At 42.5% G+C, this 12,395-nt stretch overlaps 1 protein-coding gene across 1 annotated transcript in view; it reads right to left on the bottom strand.

The window, feature by feature from the left end:
- Nucleotides 1-12,395, bottom strand: part of LOC139532734 (DNA annealing helicase and endonuclease ZRANB3-like) — an 86,972-nt gene that overhangs the window by 2,560 nt on the left and 72,017 nt on the right. The window contains exons 19-22 of the mRNA XM_071330699.1: nt 11,093-11,245; nt 5,142-5,312; nt 4,782-4,974; nt 2,468-2,599 (exon numbers count right to left, since the gene is read on the bottom strand). Of these exons, the coding sequence (XP_071186800.1) occupies nt 2,468-2,599; nt 4,782-4,974; nt 5,142-5,312; nt 11,093-11,245 (649 nt within the window). The remainder of the gene's footprint in view (nt 1-2,467; nt 2,600-4,781; nt 4,975-5,141; nt 5,313-11,092; nt 11,246-12,395) is intronic.

The following is a 12,395-nucleotide window of genomic DNA, read 5'->3' as shown; positions in this document are numbered from 1 at the left end:
AACAGCATACTGTCATCAATACTGTATTATACTATAACATGGTATTATATAATAACATGGTATTAAACTAAAACATGGTATTAAACTAAAACATGGTATTAAACTAAAACATGGTATTAAACTAAAACATGGTATTATACTAAAACATGGTATTATACTACAACATGGTATTATACTAAAACATGGTATTAAACTAAAACATGGTATTAAACTACAACATGGTATTATACTAAAACATGGTATTAAACTAAAACATGGTATTAAACTAAAACATGGTATTATACTACAACATGGTATTATACTAAAACATGGTATTAAACTAAAACATGGTATTAAACTACAACATGGTATTATACTAAAACATGGTATTAAACTAAAACATGGTATTAAACTAAAACATGGTATTAAACTAAAACATGGTATTATACTAAAACATGGTATTATATTACAACATGGTATTATACTAAAACATGGTATTATATTACAACATGGTATTATACTAAAACATGGTATTATATTACAACATGGTATTATACTAAAACATGGTATTATACTACAACATGGTATTATACTACAACATGGTATTATACTAAAACATGGTATTAAACTAAAACATGGTATTAAACTAAAACATGGTATTATACTAAAACATGGTGGTGTATTATACTATAACATGTAATTATACTATAACATGGTAGTGTAATATACTATAACATGGTGGTGTATTATATTATAACATGGTGGTGTATTATATTATAACATGGTATTATACTATAACATGGTATTATAAAAAGGTATTATACTATAACATGGTATTATACTATGACATGGTATTATATAACATGGTATTATACTATAACATGGTATTATATTAAAACATGGTATTATATTATAACATGGTATTATAAAAGGTATTATACTATAACATGGTATTATATTATAACATGGTGGTGTATTATACTAAAACATGGTATTATACTATAACATGGTATTATACTATAACATGTAATTATACTATAACATGGTAGTGTATTATACTATAACATGTAATTATACTATAACATGGTAGTGTAATATACTATAACATAGTGGTGTATTATATTATAACATGGTATTATACTATAACATGTTATTATAACATGGTTTTGTATTATAACACGGTATTATACTATAACATGGTATTATACTATAACATGGTATTATAAAAAGGTATTATACTATAACATGGTATTATACTATGACATGGTATTTATCTTATAACATGGTATTATACTATAACATGTAATTATACTATAACATGGTAGTGTAATATACTATAACATGGTGGTGTATTATATTATAACATGGTATTACATTATAACATGGTATTATACTATGACATGGTATTATACTATAACATGATATTATACTATAACATGGTATTATAAAAAGGTATTATACTATAACATGGTATTATATTATAACATGGTGGTGTATTATACTATAACATGGTATTATACTATAACATGTAATTATACTATAACATGGTAGTGTAATATACTATAACATGGTGGGTTATTATATTATAACATGGTGGTGTATTATAACATGGTATTATACTATGACATGGTATTATATAACATGGTATTATACTATAACATGGTATTATACTATAACATGGTGGTGTATTATACTATAACATGTAATTATACTATAACATGGTAGTGTAATATACTATAACATGGTGGTGTATTATATTATAACATGATGGTGTATTATATTATAACATGGTATTATACTATAACATGGTATTACATTATAACATGGTATTATACTATGACATGGTATTATACTATAACATGGTATTATACTATAACATGGTATTATAAAAAGGTATTATACTATAACATGGTATTATATTATAACATGGTGGTGTATTATAACATGGTATTATACTATGACATGGTATTATACTATAACATGGTATTATACTATAACATGTAATTATACTATAACATGTAATTATACTATAACATGGTGGTGTATTATATTATAACATGGTGGTGTATTATACTATGACATGGTATTATACTATAACATGGTATTATAAAAAGGTATTATACTATAACATGGTATTATATTATAACATGGTGGTGTATTATACTAAAACATGGTATTATACTATAACATGATGGTGTATTATATCATAACATGGTATTATACTATAACATGCTATTATAACATGGTATTATACTATAACATGGTATTATACTATAACATGATATTATATTATAACATGTTATTATACTATAACATGGTATTATAACTGGTTTGAGAGGGCATATGGCTAGGGTGTAATGAAGCACCATGTGGGACTGAGTGTTTATGTGGACACAGAGGAGCGGGGACAGACTGTGCGGGTTGTCCAGTGAACACTGTGTGTGTGTGTGATGGTGTGTGTGTGTGTCTCTGTGTACTGGACTCTTACGGTTCTGTGACAGACGGTGCAGAGTGTCTGTAGGTTGTCCAGGGAACACTGTCCTCCCCCACTGTAGACGGGTCGGATGTGGTCCACCTGCCAGAACTGACCCTCCACGGGGGCACGGATCATCTCATTCAGCTGGACACAACAGACCATTTTAATAAATACATTTCTCAGTAAAGAGGTAGTATAATGATTATATCATTTACAGTTTTAGTAGCTCAAACGGGTAAACAAACAATTTCGTGTAAGAAATATTTGTAAATTCCCTTTTGAGTTTTGTCCATGTGTTTTTCATAATAGGATCTTGTCAGCCATCCCATGTCAGCATCACATTTCCTCAGGCTGGCTGTTTGTCTGTGTTCATCTGTCTCTCTTCAGACAGTGAGAATGACAAGGCTCTAATGTAAGAGAACGAGCTGGGGACTCTGGGAACAGGTAGGAAATCAAACACCTGTAATTCTAGTTCTATGGCCTGGAGCTGGGGAACACTAGAACCAAAATGGAGGCATTTCAATTTGAAGCCAAGCCTTTTCTTTTCTCCATTTTATGTGAAAAGAGCCAGAGAAGGGGAACCCTGGGGACAATTCAGCCCAGAAATCAATCTCCATTCTTGGGTAGAAGTGGTAGCTAGAGTAGCGCTCTCGCAACATTAGCCACAAGAGAACCAGAGGGGGGGGGGTCACATACCCACAGAGGAGAAGAAAAGCAGGAGCAAGCTCCGTTCCACCATGACTACCGACCCACCTCCACCCCCCTCCTCGCTCCATACAGAACATTCCCCCACTGGTGTACTAATGCCTTAGAAAGCCTCTACTAAAGCTAGTCCTCAGACCTCCTATACAGAGCACCAATACAATGTATTCATCAGCAGTTGTTGTCGGTGGTTTCTGTGCCCTACAGACGTCCTATTAGAGTTAGGACAAATCCATCCATTGATCTGTGAGCGAGAAGGCAGAAGGTCTTTACAGTAGAAATGGCAGAGACAAATCAAACAGGCTCTTGGCTGAGGTGAGGTTGAGCTGTGGGAGAAATCCATGGAGGATCTGACAGTACTGGCCAATCTATTTACTGTGAGCCGAGAGAGTGGAAGTCATGCACGCACACAGGTTGAGAGAGGAACTTGTGTGTCCACAGTACAGTACACCCCCTCACACACACACACACCCTCCATCCACACCCACACCCCCCCCACCCACACATCTAATGGTTTATCTTCCCCCAGCACAAAGCAGCAGATTCCAGGGAAGATGAGTGTCAGTCAGTAGTAGAGAGGACTGAGTCCCTCTCATTTCACTCTCTTCTCTGTGTTCTCCTCTTCTCTCTCCCAGTGTATAATATAATGTCTCCTAAAGCCTTTAGTGGTCTCCCCAGATCCAGGGGATTAGGTGGAACAGGTGAAACCCGTCTGTTCCCGACGCTACACACTCTGCTTTATATCATACGTGGCTTCAACTGTCTAAATGGGTCCTGTCCATTTCAGCTGAGTGTTTTCTGTACAACTTCAGTAATGTGATATGCTAATTTGAGAAGCGAGAGATGATACTGCTCTTTGATAACTCCAGTTGAAAATCAACCCACATCAATAGTATGACTTTTACCCTCCTGTTCTCTCTGTCTGTAGATTTGTGGACCTTTAAAAAGCTCCTGTCTGTAAAGACTGTATCCTGGCTAAGAGAGCTCAGGTAGTGTAGGTCCCCCCATACAGAGTAATGGAATGGTCCTAGCCCCCCCCCCCCCCCATACAGAGTAATGGAATGGTCCTAGGCCCCCCCCATACAGAGTAATGGAATGGTCCTAGGTCCCCCCCATACAGAGTAATGGAATGGTCCTAGGTCCCCCCCATACAGAGTAATGGAATGGTCCTAGGTCCCCCCCATACAGAGTAATGGAATGGTCCTAGGTCCCCCCCATACAGAGTAATGGAATGGTCCTAGGTCCCCCCCATACAGAGTAATGGAATGGTCCTAGGTCCCCCCCATACAGAGTAATGGAATGGTCCTAGGTCCCCCCCATACAGAGTAATGGAATGGTCCTAGGTCCCCCCCATACAGAGTAATGGAATGGTCCTAGGTCCCCCCCATACAGAGTAATGGAATGGTCCTAGGTCCCCCCCATACAGAGTAATGGAATGGTCCTAGGTCCCCCCCATACAGAGTAATGGAATGGTCCTAGGTCCCCCCCATACAGAGTAATGGAATGGTCCTAGGTCCCCCCCATACAGAGTAATGGAATGGTCCTAGGTCCCCCCCATACAGAGTAATGGAATGGTCCTAGGTATCACAGACCTGGGGGGCTAAAGACATCCAAACCAACCAACCTGTTTGAGTGACAGCTGGGCCAGCCAGGTGTTCTCTAGCATCTCCTTCCTGTGTGTGGGCGGGGCGTCGCGGACCTTCAGGTACAGCTGGTGGGCTTGCAGGCCGCAGCTCTGACACACCCCCTGCTCCGTCTGCAGTACCCGGGCGCGCATGTAGGCCTGGCTGGAGCGTAGCTGGAACTCCTCCTGACACCTGTGATAGGATAGATGAAGTAGAATACAACAGAATAACTTGATGTTTTCTTCGTAGAGCTTTAATAAAGGAACACAGTAGGCCTACGAGGCAACACTAATAATAGCAGGATATACAACACCACTGATGGGTGAACTTGGCTTTACTTTGATGATGTTGTTACTTACGTCTGGCTACAGAAGCAGTTGTCCCAGGCTCCTCCGGTGGACCCACAGGTCTTGTGGCAGGACAGACACAAGGCTCGACCCTCACTGTCCAGCACCTGCAGGTACCCAGCTTCAGCCTCTGACGGGCCCTCAGGAGCACCAACAGGAGGCTCTGGGTGCACCTCAGATGGTCTGGGGGGAGAGATCGAAAGAGACAGAGATAGAGAGATAGAGATAGAGATAGAGAGAGAGAGAGAGAGTGGTGGCTTTAAATTAGTTGGGTAACATAAGTAATTAAGGTGTCATATCTGCATAATATTCTTATGTGATATACTTTTTATTCCCCAACTAATTCTGATTCATCCACCACAAGAGACACAGAGAGGGAGGCATGTCATCTGCCAAACAAGTTCATAAACACTATTAATCCACTGGGCGCAGACGTCAATTCAACTTCTATTCCACGTTGGTTCAACGTAATTTCATTGACATGACGATTCCGTCTACCTTGCGGTCGGAGGCCGAGCAATTGCCGTACCAGGCAGTGAAGCAACCAGTCAGGATGCTCTCGATGTTGCAGCTGTAGAACCTTTTGAGGATCTGAGGACCCATGCCAAATCTTTTTAGTTTCCTGAGGGGGAATAGGCTTTGCCGTGCCCTCTTCACGACTGTCTTGGTGTGTTTGGACCATTCTAGTTTGTTGGTGATGTGGACACCAAGGAACTTGAAGCACTCAACCTGCTCCACTACAGCCCCGTCGATGAGAATGGGGGGTGTGCTCGGTCCTCCTTTTCCTGTAGTCCACAATCATCTCCTTAGTCTTGGTTACGTTGGGGGATAGGTTATTCTGGCAACACCCGGCCAGGTCTCTGCCCTCCTCCCTATAGGCTGTCTCGTCGTTGATCAGGCCTACCACTGTTGTGTCGACTGCAAACTTAATGATGGTGTTGGAGTCGTGCCTGGCCATGCAGTCGTGGGTGAACAGGGAGTACAGTACAGGAGGGGACTGAGCACGCACCCCTGAGGGGCTCCAGTGTTGAGGATCAGCGTGGCAGATGTGTTGCTACCTACCCTCACCACCTGGGGGCGACCCATCAGGAAGTCCAGGATCCAGTTGCAGAGGGAGGTGTTAAGTCCCAGGATCCTTAGCTTAGTGATGAGCTTTGAGGGTACTATGGTGTTGAACGCTGAGCTGTAGTCAATGAATAGAATTCTCACGAAGGTGTTCTTTTTGTCCAGGTGGGAAAGGGCAGTGTGGAGTGCAATAGAGATTGCATCATCTGTGGATCTGTTTGAGCGATATGCAAATTGGAGTGGGTCTAGCGTTTCTGGGAGAATGGTGTTGATGTGAGTCTTTACCAGCTTTTCAAAGCACTTCATGGCTACGGATGTGAGTGCTACGGGTCTGTAGTCATTTAGGTAGGTTGCCTTCGTGTTCTTGGGAACAGGGACTATGGTGGTCTGCTTGAAACATGTTGGTATTACAGACTCAATCAGGGACATGTTGAAAATGTGTGAAGACACCTGCCAGTTGGTCAGCACATGCCCGGAGCACACGTCCTGGTAATCCGTCTGGCCCTGCAGCCTTGTGAATAATGACCTGTTTAAAGGTCTTACTCACGCCGGCTACGGAGAGCGTGATCACACAGTCGTCCGGAACAGCTGATGCTCTCATGCATGCCTCAGTGTTGCTTGCCTCAAAGCTAGCATAGAAGTGATTGTGCTTCCCTTTGTAGTCTGTAATAGTTTGCAAGCCCTGCCACATCTGACGAGGGTCGTCGGAGCCGGTGTAGTATGATTCAATCTTAGCCCTGTATTGACGGTTCATCGGAGGGCATAGCAGGATTTCTTATAAGCTTCCGGGTTAGAATCCCGCACCTTGAAAGCGGCAGCTCTACCCTTTAGCTCAGTGCGAATGTTGCCTGTAATCCATGGCTTCTGGTTGAGGTATGTACAGTGGGGCAAAAAAGTATTTAGTCAGCCACCAATTGTGTAAGTTCTCCCACTTAAAAAGATGAGAGAGGCCTGTATGAAGTGTACTCATAGGTACACTTCAACTATGACAGACAAAATGAGAAAAAAATACTTATTTTCCACCATAATTTGCAAATAAATTCATTAAAAATCCTACAATGTGATTTTCTGGATTTTCTTTCTCATTTTGTCTGTCATAGTTGAAGTGTACCTATGATGAAAATTACAGGCCTCTCTCATCTTTTTAAGTGGGAGAACTTGCACAATTTGTGGCTGACTAAATACTTTTTTGCCCCACTGTACATACAGTCCCTGTGGGGACGACGTCCTCGATGCACTTATTGATAAAGCCAGTGACTAATGTGGTGTACTCCTCAATGCCACCGGAAGAATCCTGGAACATGTGATAGCAAAACAGTCCTGTAGTTTAGCATCTGCTTCACCTGACCACTTTTTTATAGACCGAGTCACTGGTGCTTCCTGCTTTAATTTTAGCTTGTAAGCAGGAATCAGGAGGATAGAATTGTTGTCGGATTTACCAAATGGAGGGTGAGGGAGATCTTTGTATGTGTCTCTGTTTGTGGAGTACAGGTGATCTAGAATTTCTTTCCCTCTGGATGCACATTTAATATGCTGGTAGAAATTAGGTAGAACTGATTTAAGTTTCCCTGCATTGAAGTCTCCGGCCACTAGGAGCGCTGCCTCTGGGTGAGCGGTTTCCTGTTTGCTTATTTCCTTATACAGCTGACTGAGTGCGGTCTTAGTGCCAGCATCTGTCTGTGGTGGTAAATAAACAGCCACGAAAAGTATAGCTGAAAACTCTCTAGGCAAATAGTGTGGTCTGCATTTTATCACAAGATTCTCTACTTCAGGCGAGCAAAATCTAGAGACTTCCTTAGATTTCGTGCACTAGCTGTTGTTTACAAATATGCACAGACCGACCCCCCCCCCTCGTCTTACCGGAGTGTGCTGTTCTATCTTGCCGGTGCAGCGTATATCCTGCTAGCTGAATATCCATGTCGTCATTAAGCCACGATTCCGTGAAACATAAGATATTACAGAGTTTGATGTCCCGTTGGCAGGATATTCGTGATCGTACCTCGTCTAATTTATTGTCCAATGATTGCACGTTGGCGAGCAATATTGATGGTAACGGCAGCTTTCCCAGTCGCCTTCGGCGGATCCTTACGAGGCACCCCGCTCTGTGTCCTCTGTACCTGCGTTTCTTCCTCTTGCAAATAACGGGGATGTCGGCCTTGTCGGGTGTTTGGAGAATGTCCTGTGCGTCCTGCTTGTTGAAGAAAAAATCTTAGTCTAATCCGAGGTGAGTGATCGCTGTCCTGATATCCAGAAGCTCTTTTTTGCTGTAAGATACAGTGGCAGAAACATTATGTACAAAATAAGTTACAAATAACGCAAAAACCCCCCACATAGTAGCACAATTGGTTGGGCGCCCGTAAAACTGCTGCCATTTCTTCCGGCGCCATTTTATGCTACAGCTACTCTCTGTTTATCATATATGCATAGTCACTTTAACCGTATCTACATGTACATACTACCTCAATCAGCCGACTAACCGGTGCCTGTATATTAGCCTCGCTACTGTTATTTTTCACTGTTGTTTTTATTTCTTTACTTACCTATTGTTCACCTACCGGTAATACCTTTTTTGCCCTATTGGTTAGAGCCTGTAAGTAAGCGTTTCACTGTAAGGTCTACTACACCTGTTGTATTCAGCATTTCACTGTAAGGTCTACTACACCTGTTGTATTCAGCATTTCACTGTAAGGTCTACTACACCTGTTGTATTCAGCATTTCACTGTAAGGTCTACTACACCTGTTGTATTCAGCATTTCACTGTAAGGTCTACTACACCTGTTGTATTCAGCATTTCACTGTAAGGTCTACTACACCTGTTGTATTCAGCATTTCACTGTAAGGTCTACTACACCTGTTGTATTCAGCATTTCACTGTAAGGTCTACTACACCTGTTGTATTCAGCATTTCACTGTAAGGTCTACTACACCTGTTGTATTCAGCATTTCACTGTAAGGTCTACTACACCTGTTGTATTCAGCATTTCACTGTAAGGTCTACTACACCTGTTGTATTCAGCATTTCACTGTAAGGTCTACTACACCTGTTGTATTCAGCATTTCACTGTAAGGTCTACTACACCTGTTGTATTCACCATTTCACTGTAAGGTCTACTACACCTGTTGTATTCAGCATTTCACTGTAAGGTCTACTACACCTGTTGTATTCAGCATTTCACTGTAAGGTATACTACACCTGTTGTATTCAGCATTTCACTGTAAGGTCTACTACACCTGTTGTATTCAGCATTTCACTGTAAGGTCTACTACACCTGTTGTATTCAGCATTTCACTGTAAGGTCTACTACACCTGTTGTATTCAGCATTTCACTGTAAGGTCTACTACACCTGTTGTATTCAGCATTTCACTGTAAGGTCTACTACACCTGTTGTATTCAGCGTTTCACTGTAAGGTCTACTACACCTGTTGTATTCAGCATTTCACTGTAAGGTCTACTACACCTGTTGTATTCAGCGTTTCACTGTAAGGTCTACTACACCTGTTGTATTCAGCATTTCACTGTAAGGTCTACTACACCTGTTGTATTCAGCGTTTCACTGTAAGGTCTACTACACCTGTTGTATTCAGCATTTCACTGTAAGGTCTACTACACCTGTTGTATTCAGCATTTCACTGTAAGGTCTACTACACCTGTTGTATTCAGCATTTCACTGTAAGGTCTACTACACCTGTTGTATTCAGCATTTCACTGTAAGGTCTACTACACCTGTTGTATTCAGCATTTCACTGTAAGGTCTACTACACCTGTTGTATTCAGCATTTCACTGTAAGGTCTACTACACCTGTTGTATTCAGCATTTCACTGTAAGGTCTACTACACCTGTTGTATTCAGCATTTCACTGTAAGGTCTACTACACCTGTTGTATTCAGCATTTCACTGTAAGGTCTACTACACCTGTTGTATTCGGAGCACGTGACAAATAAACGTTGATTTGATTTGAAACACCGTTGATTCAACCAGTGTGTGGAAGCTACTGTATTACTATACAGTTACAAGGCATTCATTCAATAGGAACGTCTAAGCATGCTTTGGGGAGCTGGGACATATTGTTGTTGTCTGTGTGAGTCTTCCTCCTGGCTGGAGAAGCAGAGGGAGAGGAAGGTGAGCCTGGACCACTGCCACAGTGTGGATGTGTTCTTACAGCCTTCCACCAGGGTACTGCCTGTCCACACGTTAGGGAACAGATGGGACACGACTCTCTGGAGCGCCCCCGATGATCCTCAACCAATCAGCAAGACTCGCTGGGTGAGAGAGAAAGAGCCAGTCCCTGTGGTGGTTGCCATAGCGATGTGCTCCATCTATCCAACAAGCCTTCAGTCAATTGCCTCTAAAACAGTGGATTATAGCCTGGTCCCCCTGTGGTAAACACTCACTGGTCCCACAGCCTTTAAAACAGTGGATTATAGCCTGGTCCCCCTGTGGTAAACACTCACTGGTCCCACAGCCTTTAAAACAGTGGATTATAGCCTGGTCCCTCTGTGGTAAACACTCACTGGTCCCACAGCCTTTAAAACAGTGGATTATAGCCTGGTCCCCCTGTGGTAAACACTCACTGGTCCCACAGCCTTTAAAACAGTGGATTATAGCCTGGTCCCCCTGTGGTAAACACTCACTGGTCCCACAGCCTTTAAAACAGTGGATTATAGCCTGGTCCCTCTGTGGTAAACACTCACTGGTCCCACAGCCTTTAAAACAGTGGATTATAGCCTGGTCCCTCTGTGGTAAACACTTACATTTAGTTCCTTGGGTATAGAACAACAATTGTCCAGACAGGACATACCGTGGTCTTTCAATGTAATATCATTTCAATGTGGAGGAGAAAGTTTGACACTGTGAACTAGTGTTGCTATGACTCTCTAGGAGACTGTACACCTACTTCTCTGGGACGGAGGCAGGGGTGTTGGGTCGTGACATAGAGGTAGTTCTCCTCTTGGTGAAGAAGATCTCCTTGTTGACCATGCGAACAGTTCCTCCGTCACACTGGGCCTTACTGAGAGAGGCCTGGGACACATCGTCTTTGGTTAGATACCTGGATGGAGGGAGGAAGAGTATGGTTAGATACATGGATGGAGGGAGGAAGAGTATGGTTAGATACCTGGATGGAGGGAGGAAGAGTATGGTTAGATACCTGGATGGAGGGAGGAAGAGCATGGTTAGGATGGAGGGAGGGAGGAGGAAGTTACCTGGGGGGAGGGAGGACGAGAAGGAGGAGAGGAAGAGTAAGGTCAGATAGCTGGATGAGGCGAGGAAGGAGACACATCAAAGAGGAGGAATCTTGAAGAAAGGAGGAGGAGGAAGAAGAGAGGAAGGGGCAGATTTGCATGAAAGAGAGAAGGGGTGAGGGGCCTGTTGGGCTTCAAACAGACCAGTGTAGAGAGGCTGGATGAAAGGACATGAAAGCCAGGTCCAACTGACAGTAGTACTGAGGTGTTGGGCGGAGGGGTGTGTCTAAAAGGCTAAACTGATCCTATATCAGCAGCACTCCTACTCTGAGTCTCTTTGTGACGACGGCCCTGATCCTTCAGGACAACCCAGCACAGCACTACAGCAGAGTCTACTAACGTCAGGATAATCACCTTCCCATCCATCTCCTTACTACCCGATAATCACCTCCCCATCCATCTCCTTACTACAGGATAATCACCTTCCCATCCATCTCCTTACTACCTGATAATCACCTTCCCATCCATCTCCTTACTACCTGATAATCACCTTCCCATCCATCTCCTTACTACCCGATAATCACCTTCCCATCCATCTCCTTACTACCCGATAATCACCTTCCCATCCATCTCCTTACTACCCGATAATCACCTTCCCATCCATCTCCTTACTACCCGATAATCACCTTCCCATCCATCTCCTTACTACCTGATAATCACCTTCCCATCCATCTCCTTACTACCTGATAATCACCTTCCCATCCATCTCCTTACTACCCGATAATCACCTTCCCATCCATCTCCTTACTACCCGATAATCACCTTCCCATCCATCTCCTTACTACCCGATAATCACCTTCCCATCCATCTCCTTACTACCCGATAATCACCTTCCCATCCATCTCCTTACTACACGATAATCACCTTCCCATCCATCTCCTTACTACCCGATAATCACCTTCCCATCCATCTCCTTACTACCCGATAATCACCTTCCCATCCATCTCCTTACTACCC

This window comes from Salvelinus alpinus, chromosome 10 (genome assembly GCF_045679555.1).
Source record: "Salvelinus alpinus chromosome 10, SLU_Salpinus.1, whole genome shotgun sequence".
Classification (NCBI taxonomy): Eukaryota; Metazoa; Chordata; class Actinopteri; order Salmoniformes; family Salmonidae; genus Salvelinus; species Salvelinus alpinus.
The sequence above is the reverse complement of the archived record's forward strand: the minus strand, read 5'-3'. Positions and strand labels throughout refer to the sequence as shown.